Raw genomic sequence first — 16991 nt, forward strand, 5'->3', positions numbered from 1 at the left:
AGGTGTAACTATGTTTAAATGACTCCCCCTCGGCTACCAGATAACCTTCTAACTTCCCCTTGGAGGTAACCATTCCGAGAGAATGAGGCGGAGTCCCGTGTATGGACAAGGGAAAACGTCCAGTATATATTGCTGATGGAAACGACAAGTCAGGATATCGGGGGTGGGGCGGGTGGAGAAGCAGGGGATGACGTCATCTATCAGGAATGGCGAACGGGGGTGGGGTGGGGGTGACGTCAGGAGCCAGGCACTGGGGTCCAGTAGAAATAAAGGACAGGGCGGGACACAGAGAAAAGTAGAATCAGAGACCACGTCAGCACTCACCATCTCCCAGAAGTACAGGGCCATCTGAGCTCTGTTCAGGAGCAGTGCCCAGAGGAGCAGGTCAGTCCAGGGGGCCTGCCCGAGGACGGCGTCCAGCGTGAGTTCCGACGGGGCCTTGTCCTTCAGCAGGCACTTCTGCAGGCGAGGGAGGCGTGGTGAGGGCTGGCCCTCCCTGGCCCCGCCCCCAGCCATCAGCTCCACCCCCGTCCAGGCGCACACCCCTCCCCGGCCCCGCCCCCAGGTCCTTCGGCACCTCCTCCCCGCGCAGCCTGGCCCCGCTCGGTCCTTACGCTCTCCTGGCAGCCTTGGCCCCGGTGGGGATCCACGACGCCCCCGGCGCTGTACCTCGGCGCGCACGTCTCCCCCAGCAGCAGCCGCAGCACCTGCCCCACGTCAGGGGGTCGAGGCTCCCCAGAGGGTGTAAGGGCTGGGGTTTTGGTGCCTGCGCCGTGGGACGCCTGCTCCAGAAGGCTGCGGATGAGCGAGTTGGCGGGCGCGGCGCTGTAAAGCTGGGTCAGGCGCGTCGGGGTCAGGAAGTGGCCCACGCTAAGGCCGTGGGAGATGAGCAAGCGCACGAACTCGGGCCGGTCGTTCAGGAGGGCGTCCATGAGGGAGGCTTCCAGGTGGAAGGACTGGCAGGGCGAGGATTGATGGGGTAAGAGAAGAGCACAGAAGACAGAAGGCCCGCGGAGGGCAGACGTTAAGGACAAGAGATGGGGTACAGAGCCAAGAGTGCACCACGGACGGGTAGGTGGGTGGGTGGGTGGGTGGGTGGATGGATGGATGGATGGGGTAGTGGAAACAAGACGGGAACAGATGGACAATTAAGAGAAGGCTGGACAGGCCATAATGCAAGGGCGAGTCAGATGTGGAAGAAGTCAGGGAGGGAGGAGAGTGCATCCTCCTTGTCAGGATCCACAGCCGCCGCCACCACCACCCCCGCTCCGCCCCCTCACCCGCCATTCAATGTCCCCCCGGAAGAGTTCACTCTGGGCAATGTCCACGCGGTTCCAAGCCACAGCCAAACGCAATTCGTCCAGGTAAGCTGAAGCTTCAGAGCTCCCACAGGCTGAAAGAGGGGGGGGGCAAGAAATGGGGGGGGGGACTTCAGATGAATGTCTGTTTTGCTTCTGTGGGGGATACCTGACATTTAAACCCCATAAAAAGGGGATGTTGTCGGGTACAGCCTGGGGTCTTTAAGAAGTCAGGCTATTATTGCAAGCATGAGGTCATGTGCAGACCAGTGGTCTAGAGTCCTCAAGAAGAAGGAAAGGAAATCATTTATCCATTTAACATTTATCGAGGTAGGTTATGGACCAGGCAGTGGGCGGGATAGAGAGAGAAACCCCATACAGCCTCTGCCTTGAAGGAGATCATTCCAGAGAAATGTGTCCAGGAACCACAAAACTACCCTCAAAGGGAATGGTGAGGGGGGAGAGGCTTCGCTCGCGGAGGTGTGGGGCGATCCAAGGGGGCCTCCTAGAGGATGGGCACTGAGGTAGGGCTTTTGAAAGACAGGCAGGATTCGGAGGTGTGCGTCTAAGATGAGGAAAGAAACTTCAAGGCAGCAGGGAGCAGCCCAAGCAAAGGTCTGGGTGCAGGAAAACACAGGATGTGATGGCAAAAGTGAGTCACTCTGATTTCCTGAAACTTAAGGGTATTTGTGAGAAGACAGAGAAGAAAAATGAGTAGCAGAAAAGGAGATTGGAAAAAATATCCAAACATGAAAAGGGCTCTGGGAGACCCTGGAGATCACTGGGGTGGGGGTGGGGGACGAGGAAGAGCAAAACTTGGGTCCAACAATTCATGGATCCAAACCGATGCAGTCAACGAGAGTCTGGAAGGTGAGGCAGCCAGTGGTGCCAAGAAGTCAGGCAAGTCTAGACACGGCTGGGCCTCAGAGCCCCTGTGCCATGGAGTTCGTTTTTCCTTCTCCCTCTGCTCGCTCCACGTCGATTTCCAAAACAAAGGAGGGACTTTCATCACATTTTGGTGGTTCCCAAAGTGGGTATGGCGGAAGGAGGGGGTGTAATCTAGTGGGGGGGCCGATGAACAATGGGCCGAAGCAGGCGGACCTGGGATTCGATCCCAGCTCCGCCGGCACCAACTGAGTGTCTTCTCAGGAAAGCCACTGGACCTTGGGAGCCTCAGTTTCCTCATCTATAAAATGGGGATGATAATGGTTCCCCGCTTTGGGGACGCCTGGGTGGCTCCGTCGGTTAAGCCCCTGACTTCGGCTCAGGTCATGATCTCACAGTTTGTGAGCTCCAGCCCTGCCTCTGGCTCACCGCTGACCGCTCAGAGCCTGCTTGGGATCCTCTCTCTCCTCCCCTCTCTGCTCCTTCCCTGCTGGCTCGCGCGCTCTCTCAAAATAAATACAGTTAAAATTTTTGAATTAAAAATAAATAAACCTCGGGGCGCCTGGGTGGCTCAGTCGGTTAAGCGTCCGACTTCAGCTCAGGTCATGATCTTGCGGTTCGTGAGTTCAAGCCCCGCGTCGGGCTCTGTGCTGACAGCTCAGAGCCTGGAGCCTGTTTCAGATTCTGTGTCTCCCTCTCTCTCTCTGACCCTCCCCCGTTCATGGTCTGTCTCTGTGTCTCAAAAATAAATAAACGTTAAAAAAAAATTTTTTTTAATAAAAAATAAAAAATAAATAAATAAACCTCCCCTAGTTTCCTCACAGCTTCCAGAGAAGGAAAAAAAAAAAAAAAAGATTTGTAATATCTCGCTTTATATTCTGCCTAATCACGTCTCCCCAGTGATCACCTGGACCTCCCCCCACCCACAGCCCTTCAGGTTCATCATGTCCCCCTGTGGAGCTCAGCGTCTTTCCCCAGAACCCACCTTCCCTGGGTTCAGCATCTCAGGGAGGGCCCCCCTTTGTCCACCCCGTGGATGAGGCAGACCCCCCCCCACCCCGATTCGCTGTGCCTGCCCCCCTTCCGTTCATATCCCCAAGCCCCACCTCTCTAGCCCCCTGACCCTCTGGCCCTAGCCCCCACCCCCCACCCCCTGCGGGCAAGAATGGAGCATCACGGGCAAAATGTATGCTAACTGCTCAGCCCAGGCTCATCCCACACTCTTTAAGGAACATGCTTCCTTCCACACCCGCTGAAACCCCATCCATCTGCTATCACCCAGTCCGCCGGGCCATCTCCAATTTCCCCAGCAGAGGGGGATCACTTGCACCCCTTCACCAACACTGTCAACACCTCTTGTACAGAGCCGCCCTCTTTTCTCCCAGGAGGCTGGGAGTCAATTTCTGTGAAGTGAATCAGACTTGCTCACTGATTGCCATTCTCCATTTAAGAATGTGCCCCCACGAGGGGCGCCTGGGTGGCTCGGTCGGTTAAGCGTCCGACTTCGGCTCAGGCCATGACCTCACAGTTCGTGGGTCCGAGCCCCGCGTGGGGCTCTGTGCTGACAGCTCAGAGCCCGGAGCCTGTTTCGGATTCTGTGTCTCCCTCTCTCTCTCTGCCCCTCCCCCACTCGCGCTCTGTCTCCCTCTGTCTCAAAAATAAACATTAAAAAAATTAAAAAAAAAAAAAAGAATGTGTCCCTACGAGAAATGGAATTATATTAAGAAGAGCTCCCATGTAGGGGCCCCCCCGGGGGCTCAGGCGGTTAAGCTTCCGACTTTGGCTCAGGTCATGATCTCCCGGCTGTGAGTTCGAGCCCCACCTCGGGCTCTGTGCTAAGAGATCAGAGCCTGGAGCCTGCTTTGGATTCTGTGTCTCTCTCTCTCTTTGCCCCTCCCCCACTCGCGCTCTGTCTCTCTCTCAAAAATAAATAAACATTAAAAGAAGAAGGAGAAGAAGAGCTCCCATTTATTGGCCCACCCATGGGAACCAGGCTTTGTTCATGAGCTGTCCCTGGGGCTCACAACACTCCTGCAAGGTATTATCTCCATTTTTCAGAGAGAGAGAAACTGAGGCTCAGAGGAGGGTAGTCCCTTTCTCAAGGTCACACAGAAAGGCAGGGGCCAAACTGGTATTCCAATTCAGCTTTATCTGACTCCAAAGTCAAAAGTAACTGCTCGTGTCGGTTAAGCATCCGACTCTTGATTTCAGCTCAGGTCACGATCTCAGGGTTTGTGACGAGCCCCGCATCGAGCTCACCCCTGACCGTGCAGAGCTTGCTTGGGATTCTGTCTCCCTCTCTCTCTGCTCCTCTCTCTCTCTCTGAAAAATAATTTTTTTTTTTTTTTTTTTTTAAAGAGTAACTGCTCTTTCTGTCACATCCCAGAACATGACAGATACACCTGGGGTGGGGGCCTGGGGCTGAGAACGAATTATAAATTGACACTATGCCTCTCGGGAGTTTTTATCTATGGGAGTGTTTCCCCTATAACATTTCTGACACCAAAAACGACCCTTCCCACGCTACCATTTTTTTTTTTGAATGTTTCTTTTTGAGAGAGCGCAAGCTGGGGAGGGGCAGGGCAAGAGAGGAACAGAGGATCCGAAGTAGGCTCTGCGTGGACAGCAGAGAGCCCGACGTGGGACTCGAACTCACAAGCCACGGGATCGTAACCTGAGCAGAAGTCAGACGCTCAACCGACTGAGCCACCCAGTCGCCCTCCTCCTTACCATTTATTTATCCCACTTCCTCATCTTACTCAGTCCAGATTCTACGAGCCCTTCAAGGCCCGCTTAAATACCTCCTCCTTGTCTCTTTACTGACAGTGGTTCCTCCCCTACGCTTTGGTCTTAAATTTTACTTAAGGTTGTGTCGGGACAACCCTCGTAGGATCTGGGGTCCTTGAGAGCAGGAAATGGATCTGCTTTGATCTCTGGACCCTAAGGTGGTGTTTGCTGAGTGAATAAATGATCCCCAGCCCAGCCTCTACCAGGTAGCCATTATGCTCCCACCCTCGGTTTTCGCCATTCATTCTAATAGTGAAATACTGGGAATTTCTCAGCAGGAAGCAGCGTTCTGGTTCATCTCTGACTCCCCTACCGCTCGCTGCTTGAAACAGATTGGAGCCACGTAGGAAAGGAAGAAAAGGAGAGTGGGAGAATGGATGGGCGGATGGACGGATGGTTGGATGGATGAAAGACAGATGGACACGGGCACTCGTGGATCCAACAGAAAGAAAGCAATGTTGGCACATAACGAAAAGTCTCTTGGAAAACTGTCCAAATGACACCAGGCAAGGCCCCAAGAAACACTGCCAAGGGGAATAATAAAAGGAAAGAGATAAAAAGGAGCCCAACGCAGATTCGAGACGATGGGTAAAGTGCCCTGCGCGGGAAAGGGGTCCAAAGTCGAGCGGAGAGAAGGGAAGAGTTTGGGGGTCCAAGGCTCACCTTTGACAAGGGCCCTCAAAACAATGGTCTCAAATTCCTCAGGGCCATCCTCAGATGAATAGACTGTCAGCAGCTCCTTCCGGGTCATGATCCTCTCCACCTGCGGAATACCACCTTCTGTAACTCCCAGCCCGACTCCACCTGGGCCCTGTCCACGGTCACAGGAGACCGTTCCCCTCTAGGGCCTGGTAGTCTAGGTGCCAGCACCCTTCCCCCCCCCCCCCAGAACCTGGGAGGCTGGGCCCCCAGGCCTCTCCTCCCCAAATCCATGAGTCTGGGCCTCCATTCCCCTCTTCCCTGAAATCCAGGGCTCCAAGTCCTCGGCATTCTCATTTCTCAAGACCCAGGAGCTCCCTCCCATCTCAGGATCCAGAGTTGGGCCCCCAGTATCATACCTGGGCCTGCAGGACCTCAGGGTCCCCTTTGGGGAAGAAACGTCTAATCCGATCTTGGACTTCACCTGGCCTGCTGCCCCCTCTCCCTGGAGCCAGAGTGTCTTCCAGAATCTCCGCCAGGCAGTCTGCAGCTCCCCCAGACCCAGCCACCAGCAGGCAGGGGAGCTGAGCCTGGGTGGCATTCTCTATCCGCTACAGGACAAAGGGGGGCAGTCAGGTGTGGGAAGGCAGGTGTTCGCCCCACCCGGAGTCCAGATCCCCAGCCTCCTCCCCCCTCCCTAAGTCTCAGGAGCCAGGAGTCAGGGCCCCCACTTAGACCCAGGTGTCTGGGCCCCCACACCTGTATTATTGATTTATTGATTTAGAGCAAGAGAGTGCAAGCCGGAGAGAGAGAGGAAGAATCTCAAGTAGGCTCCAATGCTCAGCACAGAGCCTGATGCAGGGCTCGATCTCGTGACCGTGAGATTGTGACCTGAGCCAAAATCAAGAGTCGGCTGCTCAAGCGACTGAGGCCCCCAGGGGCCCCCCGGGCCCCTATACCTTTAGTGTCTTCTCATCACCATTGATCAGGAGGAGGAGGACAGGGATGTCAATTCCAGTCCCTGAGGAGAGAAGAAGCCAGAAGCTTGGTCAACTCCTATCAGCCTGTGCCGGGGATGGGAAAGAACCACGTTTCCCATGAGTCCCCGGGACAAACATGGCTTCTGTGTAATCCTGTGTCCTGAGGCTCACGGGAATTGTCGTATCTTTGAGCACTTTGGGAGGGGCAGTCAATTTCGGCTTGCCAGGGGCGTAGGGGCTGGTGGCCTGGACTCCTGGACTCCTGACTGAGGCAGGTATTTATGGTATGAGTCACTCCTATCATTGGTTAACGGCCCAGGAGCCAGGAAAGGATGAAGTTCAAACAAAAGACGAAGGAAATAAGGAACAGAAAGGCCTATCTAGGGACACCTGGCTGGCTCAGTCAGTAAAGCAAGAGGCTCTTGATCTCAGGGTCTGAGTTTGACCCCCATGTTGAGTGTAGAGACTACTTAAAAATATGATCTTTAGGGGCGTCTGGATGGCTCAGTCGATTAAGCATCCAACTTTGGCTCAGGTCATGATCCCACAGTTTTGTGAGTTCGAGCCCCGCGTTGGGCTCTGTGCTGACAGCTCAGAGCCTGGAGCCTACTTCAGATTCTATGTCTCCCCCTCTCTTTACCCCTCCCCTGCTCACGTTTTGTGTCTCTCTGTCTCTCGACAATAAATAAACGTTAAAAAAAAAAAAGAAAAGAAAAAGAAAAGAAAGAGAGGACTGTCTAAATGTTTTTATTTATTTTTGAGAGAGAGCGTAAGCGGGGGAGGTGCACAGAGAGGGAGGATCCAAAACAGGCTCCGAGCTGACAGCCGTGAGCTCCGTGCGGGGCTCAAGCTCACAAACCTTGAGATCATGACCTGAGCGGAAGTTGTACACTCGACCAACTGAGCCACCCAGGTGCCCAAGAAAGGACTACCTAAATACAATAAAGACCTTTGCCAAAGCCCAACAGCAAAATCATCTCGGATAGTTTTCTACTAACTCTATTCCCATTAAAATAACGAACAAGACAACATTACTCCTATTCCCACTCATACACGAGTATTGAGCCAATGTAATAACGCAAGAAAGTAAAACTGTAGTACAAACTCGTATTTTTTCAGGCTGGAAAAGACAAAGGGATCTATTGGAAGAAAACATGGTTTATACTCTCAGAAAACTGGAAACTCCACTTCAAATAAATAAATATTGTTTTAAGAAATTATTTCTTTTTTTAATGTTTATTTATTTTGAGAGAGAAGTTAAAAAAAAAAAAAGATAAATTGGGGCGCCTGGGTGGCTCAGTCGGTTAAGCGTCAGACTTCGGCTCATGTCATGAACTCGCGGGTCATGGGTTCCAGCCCCGCATCAGGTTCTGTGCTGACAGCTCAGAGCCTGGAGCCTGCCTCCGATTCTGTGTCTCCCTCTCTCTCTGCCCCTCCCCTCTCACGCTCTGTCTCTCTCTCTCTCAAAAACAAACATTAAAAAAAAAAAAAGATTAATTTTGTTCTTAAGTAATCTCTACACCCAACATGGGGCTGGAGGCCACAACCCGGAGATCAAGAGCCTTCTGCTCCACCAACTGAGCCAGCCAGGCATTCCGTGGATACTTTTTAAAAGATAAAAAATGTTTACAAAGAAACAGCTTTTGGTTTAGTTGATTTTCTCCACTGCACATTTGTTCCTATTTTATTTATTTATTTATTTACTTATTTATTTATTTACAGATGGTGCAAATGCAGGGGAGAGGCAGAGAGAGAGAAGGAGAGAGAATCCCAAGCAAGCTGTGCACTGTCAATGCGAGACCGACGCGGGGCTCCATCTCACAAACTATAAGATCGTGACCTGAGCCAAAATCAAGAGTCCCACACTTAACTGAGTGAGCCGCCCAGGTGTCCCTTTCCCTATTTTATTGATTTCCGCCCTTGTGTTTATTATTTCCTTGCTTCTACTTTTCCCAGGTTTGATTTGCTATTCTGGGTCTAGGGGTTTGTTCATTTAATTTTTCTGAAAGATTTTACTTTTAAGTAATCTCTACACCCAACGTGGGGTTCAAACTCACAACCTGGAAATCAGGAGCCCAAGGTTCTACTGACTGAGCCAGCCAGGGGCCCCTCTAAGTTTTGTTTGTTTGTTTTTCTCCATTGGAGCCTTAAACTCTTGATATTCAGGGTTTCTTCTTTTTTTTTCAAAAACTTTTTTTAATGTTTATTTATTTATTTTTGAGAGAGAGAGAGAGATAGAGAGCGAGCAGGGGAGCAGCAGAGAGAGAGGGAGACAGAATCCCAAGCAGGCTCCGTGCCATCAGCACAGAGCCCGATGTGGGGCCCGAACCCACAAACCATGAGATCATGACCTGAGCTGAAACCAAGAGTTGGATGCTTAACCAACTGAGCCACCCAGGTGCCCCTCTTCTTTTTTCGATTTATGCATTTTAAAGCTACAAATTTCCCTCTAGATACTGCTTTAGCTGCATCCCCAAAGTGCTGATATGTGATATGTTTTTTATCATGCAGTTGAAAATATTTCCTGGCTTCTTTGACCCATGGGTTATTTACAGACTACAACTCCTGCAATGATATGGATGAATCTCACAGAAATAATATTATCACAAGCCAGACTCCAAAACGTACAGATGGTGGAATCTATTCACAGGAAGCATAAACAGGGTCAGAACCATTCCACGCCCTAAGGGCAGGACCGGGGTGACCCTCGGGTGCAGGAGGGAGAAGGCTTCTGGGGGCCAGTAATTTCTTGATCTGGGTGCAGGCTGCCCACGCGGGGTCAGTGTAAAACCTCCCCCCGAGCCATCCACTCTTGTGTAGCTTACATTTCGAGATAAAGATTTTTCAAAACAGAGCAAATAATGGGACAAGACGCTTGACCAGAGGTAATTCCTCGGTCCCTCAATCCCCAAACCTCAACCAGACTGGACCACTGGGATCGGGAGCCTCGGGCCGCTGTCCCGAGTGGAAACAGCCACTCACCTCCCACACCCGTCTTCTGCTGGGCGACATAGGACTCGAAGCGCAAGCGGAAGCGGTTCTCACCGCCCAGGCGGCCATGGGTGCCGTCATCCACCAAAAAGAAGGCCGAGTAGTTGTAATCGAGCGGAAATTGGACCCCGTCGTCCGGCTCACCGCGCCACCGATACCTCGCAGGGAATGAGCCCTGGGGGGGGGGGGGGGGGGGGGGGGTGGCGGGGGGCGAGGGGCCAGACCAGAGCGTTTCTCCATCAGGACCAGGAGCACAGATACCAGCCCCTCCCCCCTCAGACCCAGGATTCCCAGCCCCCTCCTCTTCCAAGACCCTGGGTCCCACCTTGGGGTTGGTGAGGAGCTCTCTATTCCGAACCACACCCCAGGGGGCCACGCCCATGGCCACCACCTTGGTGCCCCCGGTGCTGGCTGTCTGGTGGTCTCGAACAGCCACACCAACGTGCCGGCCAATGCCCCTGTGCAGCCCCCCGGTGACAATCCAGGCCCCTACAGGGAGACACGGAGAGGGATGGTGAGGTCCAGAGACACAGGTGTGGAGAGACAGAGAGAGTGAGACAAAAACCCATGCAGAGCCGCGGGGAGACCGCATGCCAGCGATGGGGGGGGGGGGGGGGGGGATGGGCAGCGGCCACCCAGCCTCAGTCACCTGTGCTCTGGGCAGCCCGCACCAGCCCGCGTCGCAGCAGGTCCTGCAGCCAGGTCTGGAGGACGCGGCCCCCTGACCCCCCCAACACTGACACCACCAGGTTCGGGGCCCGGAAGCCCCACGTGCGCGTGACCAGATTGTAAACTGTAGCTGGATCCGTGCGGTCAGAGAGCCGGAGGAACTGCGGACACACAGGAGGAGGGGACACGGGGAAAGGGGCAGAGACAGAGGAGGGGACAGAAACCCAGAGAGAAAGGCACAGAAACAGAGAAAGGGACAGAGACCCAGAGAACAGAGATGGGGGGGGGGGGGGGAGTGGAGAGGGACAGAGACCCAGAGAGAGGGAGGATGATTTAGAAAAGACAGACAGGGGTGGAGGGAGAGAGATCCAGGGAGAAGCGAAGACAGGGATGGGAAATGGGGAGACACAGCGTTCAGCTGCGGCACCCCCAGACTCTAACTCTGAGAACCCCCGAGGCATGCAGCTTCCGCTCCCGGACCCCAGCCCCGCCCAGACAGGCAAGCCTCACATTGCTGGCCTTGCGGCCTGCGCCCAGGAAATCTAGGTCCCCGTAGGCATCCGTCGGCTTCTCTGTGGTGTGCAAGTCACTGTCCCACACGGTCACCACGGCTGCCCCAAATGCATCCTCCACAGCCACTGACGGGTGGACACTCCGGGGACGCCCGCACTGGCACAAGTTTCCTCTGGGGAGGAGGGGGATGGGGGACCATGAACCCCAGGGGTGTCCCCCGGGACTCTTATTAAAGTTTCCTGCAGAAGAGCCCCACGGTCCATGCTGACCCTGAGGCGGAAGAACAGCCAGAGCCACTTGCCCACCAGACAGAAGCCGCAGTGGTTCAAGCACAGGGTCCCACCCTCACAGCTACCTGCAGGGAGAAGGGCAAGCGGCCATCAGTAGAAGGAAAATTCAGAGCGATCCAGAGAGCACTTGGCGGGGGGGGGGGGGGGGGCAGCTGCGTGGCTTTGGGCTTCACCTCTCTGAGCCCACGTTTCCTCCTCAAATCAAAAGACGACGGTAACACAGCCTCCTCCGTGGAATTATGAGGCGTCAGGGAAACAACACAGCGTTTTCTGAAATGAGGGCTGCCTACCAGACTCAGGCCGAGAAACCGCTCCACGGGACACGCCACACAGAGCTTTAAATAACCTCGAATGACACAGCGAGAAAGTCATTTCTTTTCCGGTGCTCCTGATTCCCGTCGAGGAGAGAGGCTTAAGCTGGGCGCTAGAAGATCTTTAACGCCTAACCCTTTGTTACATTTTTTTTTCCCCTAAGCTTATTTATTTATTTAAGTGATCTCTACACCCAGCGTGGAGGTCGAACTCACCATGGGGAGATCAAGAGCCCCACGTTCCACCGACTGACCCAGCCAGGCACCCCATTACTCTTTTTTTCCCCCTTTATATTTATTTTTTTGAACTCACTCTGGTGTTTATTGGCTGTGACCCATTACTCTTTTTTTTTTTTTTTTTCCTTAACAGAGAAGCCGGCCTCCGGCTCCAAAAATTGGGCTGGCAACAGTATCCAGTTAGAAGGTAAATACTTTTTTTTTTTTTTTGCTTTTCATTGTAATCGTCTCTTCCTGCTTGTTTCTTTCTCTTTGTGGCAAATGGAAGTTTTTCCATTTATGGTAATCATGGATGAAGCTTTTTGCTTTAAATGAGCAAGTGATTGGCACCTGCCTTTTAAAGAGCAAGCGACATGGGTTTGGCGAATGAGGGATTTACTTGAAAATGTATCTAGGGGCGCCTGAGTGGCTCAGTCGGTTGAGCGTCCAACTTCGGCTCAGGTCCCCATCTCGCCGCCCGTGAGTTCAAGCCCCGTGTCCGGCTCTGTGCTGACAGCTCAGACCCTGGAGCCTGCTTCGGATTGTGTGTCTCCCTCTCTCTCTGCCCCTCCTCTGCTCGTGCTCTATCTCTCAAAAATAAATAAACAAAAAAAAAAAAAAAAAAAAAAGAAAGAAAAGAAAAGAAAATGTATCTAAATATCTTCGGTCCCTGACTCCAGAAGAGACCCGCATTTACCTAAGTGGAGCCAGCCTCGACTTAAGGACCAATCCACACATAAAAGAATGGCCATCAATCCACACAGGATAAACAGAATACACTCAGCCCAACTCCTGGCACAGAGAACTACAGAGACACATCCTTCTTCATTTCTGAGTCCCGGCATGCCTCAGTTTACCCTCTTGATCCTTTCACCTATTTCAACCCCACCCCTGGACCCCCTCATTACCGTCCATCTACTTCCCACTAGCCCTGTAGGCAAAACTCCTTCATGGAATGTTCCAGAACCTCAGCCGTCTAATACAGTAGACCATAGCCGCATGTGGCTCTTTACACCTTTTTAAAATAATTGTTTTAAGTTTATTTATTTATATATATATTTTTGGAGTGGGGGGAGACAGCACAAGTGGGGCAGGGGCAGAGAGAGAGGGAGACAGAGAAGAATCCCAAGCAGGACCTGTATTATCGGCGCAGGGCCGGACATGGGGCTTGAACTCACGAGCTGCGACATTATGACCTGAACCGAAATCAGCAGTCCTACACTTAACCGACTGGTGGCTCTTTACATTTAAATAAATTAAAATTAAATACAATTAAAAATTCAGCTCTGGCCACGTTTCAAGTGCTCAGGAACCACATGTGGCCAGTGGCTGCCATATTGGATATGGATTCGGAACACTGCCCCCCTTGCAGAAAGTTCTGGTGAGCAGAACTGGCAGACTCCCTCTCTGCACTTCTCACCTCCTACCTTTCTTCCTCTGTGAAGTCACCAGAGCTGAAACTGTTCCTGATAACATCAGCAATTACCGACATGTCCCCAAATACAATGGCCCCTATTCAGGTCTCAGGTGACTATCATGAAATAGCACTGGTCACTGCTAAAAGGCTCTGAGTCTAAAAAACCCTTTCCTTTCCTTGGCAGGGAAGCCCTCCTTCCCTCGCTGCCTTGTCCCGGCATCATTCGTGGCCTTCGCTCTCTCTCTCTCTCTCTCTCTCTCTCTCTCTCTGCGCCTCCCAGAACCCTGGGCCACATGGCTTCCCAACCTGGGTCTCAAACTCGATGCCCCCAGAGGCCAAGGAAGGAACGCAAGGGAAAGAAGCAGGAGGTGGAAAACCTGTGAATGTGCTAGCAACTGGGGTGGCCTGAGGTGGCATGTTTGTTTTCAGGTGTTCAGAGATAGGTTTTCAAAAATACTCTTCCACGCGGGGCACCTGGGGGGCTCAGGCGGTTAAGCGTGCGACTCTTGATTTTGCCTCAGGTCATGATCTCACAATTCGTGGGTTCGAGCCCCCTGTCAGGCTCCGAGCCTGCTTGGGATTCTCTGTCTCCCTCTCCCTCGGCCCCTCTCCCACTCTTTCTCTCTAAAAAAAAAAAAAAAATACTCTTCCGTGAAAAAAAAACCAAAAACGAACAAAAAAAACCAAGTCTCAGAATTACCAGCACAGCCCCTCCTCCTCCTGGATTCTCCATCTCAGGGACAATCCCACTGTCTCCCAGGTCCCAGACCAGAGGTCCAGGAGCCATCGTCCCCCTTCTCACTCGCCTCTTGCTCCTGAAATCCATCGGTCCCCAAGCTCCTGCCCCTGTCCCAGCCCTGTGTCCCCACAGCTCTGGCCTGGCTCAGGCCTCTTCTGGTCCCACCCAGACCCTAGCCCAGCCTCTTCCGGGCCTTCCAGAACTCCTATTCAACCTGACACAAGTCCCAGCGGGTCTTTCCACACCCAGAGCTGACCCCGCCCCTCCCACAGCACCCCAGCACCCCCAGGCCAAGGTCCCCGCCGGTGAGGCCCAGAGCCGTCCGGCCCCACCCTCCGCCACAGAGCCCTCCTGCACCTTGAACTTCGCTCCATTCTCCAGCCATACCGCACACGCTGCACACCCCATACCTGGAACCACCTTCACCCCCCACCCCACCTCTTCTCTCTATACTGCCTTCAACTGTCAAACTCCAACTCATCCTTCAAATGCCACTCCCTTGGCTCCTCCTCGTCCACTAGCCACCAGTGACACCCTGTGTCCCCTCCCCAGCCTTAGCCAGACTCTCCTCGGGGCTCCCGCAGGGCCAGCTGCAGTCTTGCCGAGTTCCTGTCTCCGTGCCTTCCGGTCCTCCTCCCACCAGCCCAGAGGTTCCGAAACTGCCTTGGCCACACTCCCCATCAGCAGAAAGGTTTAGAGCACTCACCCCCCAGTAATGTAGATCTGTTTATTTATACATGATCGCAAGCCACACTGCGCTAATGTGTTCACAGCACACGCAACGTTAGGAATGCTGACATTTCCCACGCCCCGAAGATTGTCTTGAAAACAACCACAGGCCAGAACCCAATGGAAAGACCGTCACTGAAAGCCGGGAGCTCCTCAAGGGAGGCAAACACCCCACGGGACTCACGCGAGTGGCCCCGCGCACGGAGCCCGCGCACGGGGCCCGCGCACGGTGGTGACTGCTATCTTCCAGGGGGGATGGCAGGCCTTTTCCAGCGCAAACCGTGTGCTGGGCGCTGTTCCAGAAACATCACGAGCATTTACTTGTTTAAATCCTCACAATATATGCTCCACTCAGGAGGCGGCCTGTCTGTCTGTCCAGGTGACAGATGAGGCCCAGAGAGGTGAAATGATTTACCCAAAGCCACACAGCACCAATCCCAGGTGACATTTGAACCCTGGCAGGGCCCGTGCTCCCGATAATTGTGCTCCCTTGGGAGCACTGAATGAAGGCTTCTCGGATGGACGGATGGATGAATGAATGAATGAATGAATGAAACAGAAACAGCCAAAGGAGAAAGTGAGGCAAGGAGACACAAAGAGGAGACGCAGGGAAGGAAAGAAACAGAACCAAGCCCTGGGGGCTTTAACACTGACTCCGACCAGGCAAGGGAAGTTGGAAGCGTCCACAGGGACCCAAACCCTCCCCCGAGGGAGAGCGCCACCGGGAACGCCCTTGGGAGTGTCCGCAATGACATAAGGGGGTGGGGGGGTAGGTGAGTGGGGTCGGTGGGCCGGGACGCTCCGGGGACGCTCCGGGGATGCTCTGGGCTCGGTCCCTGGGGCGAGTTCCTCACCCCGAGTCTGTGGGGTCAACGATGAATGTCGTGCACGTCTTCTTCTTGAAGATCTTGGGGATCCAGCCCTAGGGACAGGAACAAGAGGTGGGAGGGCTCCAGTTCAGTCCTATAGGACCCGGAGTCGCCCACCACCCCGCACCCTACCCGGGGACCCAGCAGTCCGGGACCCCAGCGCCTTCCTCCCCCAGCCTCCCTCGTACTTGTCCCCAAGGACCCAGGAGTCCGGACCCCCCCCCCCCCCCCAGCGACCCCCACGACCGTCTCCTTTGTCTGACCCAAGAATCTGGGTCTCCAGCGCCCTCCTCTCCGGGAACCAGGAGGCTAAGCCTCCGGCTCCCTGTTCATTCAGACCCGGGAGTCCGGCCGCTGTACCTGCTCCTTCTCCGGACCCACCATGCTGCCGCAGCCGCCGCAACCTATCCGGCTGCCTACATTCCGTCCGGGCCAACCCTGACTCCAGACCCGCCCAGGACCAACCGGATCCGCCACTTCCCAGCTCAGCCCGGGGCGTTGCAGGATCTGGGGGGCGGTGCAGGATCTGGGGGGCGGGAAGTCTTGTGGACGCGTAGAGCGAGAGGCGGGGCAAAGGGCCCGACGGGCCGGCCAGGAGGAGACGCACAGGGGGACAGAGGCTCGGAGAGAGGGGGACAGAAATTCAGAGAAGGGGAGAACAAAAACCCAGAGTAGGGGGGAGGGGCCAGAGAACCGAGACAGGGGACCAGAGACCAGAGAGAGGGGACAAGGATCCAGAGAAGGAGGGACAGAGACTCAGAGCCAGGGGAAGAGGGAACCAGAGAGAGGGGGACAGGGACCCAAGAGGGAATGCCAGAGATAGAGAAGGGGTAAATTAATCCATGGGTGGAGGGCACTGACATTTAGGTGGGAGGAAGAGAATCAGAAAGGGGGTGAACAGAGATGGGGGGGGCGGGTACGCTGACTCAGGGAGAGACAGAGAGAGAGACCAAGAGTTGGGTGGAGAGCAGAGGTTCAGAGTGACAGGAAGACAGAATCCTGGGGTGGAGGAGCGGGGACCCTCAGAAACTGAATGACAGGAATGAGAGCGGGAGACCCATAAGGAGGGGTGGGGACCCAAAAAGCCAGGGCAGTAGTGGCATGGTGAGGAACGGGAGATAATGACACATAGATAAGCAGGGCCACGTGTCCCCTGCCGGCTCTGACAAGGACAGCTGCGGCCTCGCTGGGTAACCTGAACCCCCACCCCCTTGCTGTATTTATAGCCCTGGCCTGGCCTGGCCTCCTGCCCTTGGCTCTCAGTTCCAGGGACAGGAGGTCACAGGTGCGTGTGTTGGGGCCAATTGTCTCCACCCGTGTCCAGGGCCTCCGTGTTGTCATCCATTCTCTCCACAAAGGATCCCATTCTGGCCAGAAGCTCCCCCCAGTCTAACCCCCGGTCTTCCACGGGAGGGGTCTCTCCTCTCAGATGCGTCCCTTCTGCCCTCCTCCCCCCTGCCTCAGGCTCCCGCAACTTGGCCCACTAAAATTCTATCCATTACCTTTGCAGCTGCCAAACGTGAACTTGTTGGCAGTCCAAAGTCAAGTCCTTGGCCCCCATTCCTGGCCAAGGAGAGACCCCTTCACCCACCCCTTCCCCAGCTGGGAGGAAGAACAGGAGGGGAGGGGCAGGCGGGGACTGACCCAGAATAACTCAG

General features: G+C 54.3%; 2 protein-coding genes across 5 annotated transcripts in view; both read right to left on the minus strand.

Annotated features, from left to right (window-relative positions):
- TRPM4 (transient receptor potential cation channel subfamily M member 4) overlaps positions 1-16953 on the minus strand; it is a 40768-nt gene extending 23815 nt beyond the window's left edge. Inside the window, exons 1-12 of one of the 4 annotated variants that reach the window (XR_013552723.2) lie at positions 15694-15856; positions 15319-15386; positions 10760-10934; positions 10230-10410; positions 9906-10069; positions 9572-9755; positions 6569-6630; positions 6029-6220; positions 5634-5733; positions 1281-1393; positions 615-956; positions 325-459 (exon numbers count right to left, since the gene is read on the minus strand). Coding sequence is in view for 3 of the 4 variants with exons in the window: in XM_078439539.2 (XP_078295665.2) it covers positions 325-459; positions 615-956; positions 1281-1393; positions 5634-5733; positions 6029-6220; positions 6569-6630; positions 9572-9755; positions 9906-10069; positions 10230-10410; positions 10760-10934; positions 15319-15386; positions 15694-15717 (1740 nt within the window). In the remaining variant the exon portion in view is untranslated. Of the gene's footprint in view, positions 1-324; positions 460-614; positions 957-1280; positions 1394-5633; positions 5734-6028; positions 6221-6568; positions 6631-9571; positions 9756-9905; positions 10070-10229; positions 10411-10759; positions 10935-15318; positions 15387-15693; positions 15857-16835 lie in introns of those variants that run through there. The other 3 variants (XM_078439539.2, XM_078439540.2, XM_078439541.2) reach the window with 3 other exon arrangements.
- PPFIA3 (PPFI scaffold protein A3) overlaps positions 14449-16991 on the minus strand; it is a 29280-nt gene continuing 26737 nt past the window's right edge. Inside the window, exon 30 of the mRNA XM_078439543.2 lies at positions 14449-15386. The gene's annotated coding sequence lies outside the window, so the exon portion shown is untranslated. The remainder of the gene's footprint in view (positions 15387-16991) is intronic.

Source organism: Panthera onca, chromosome E2 (assembly GCF_046562875.1).
Source record: "Panthera onca isolate mPanOnc1 chromosome E2, mPanOnc1 haplotype 2, whole genome shotgun sequence".
In the NCBI taxonomy this organism is placed as follows: domain Eukaryota; kingdom Metazoa; phylum Chordata; class Mammalia; order Carnivora; family Felidae; genus Panthera; species Panthera onca.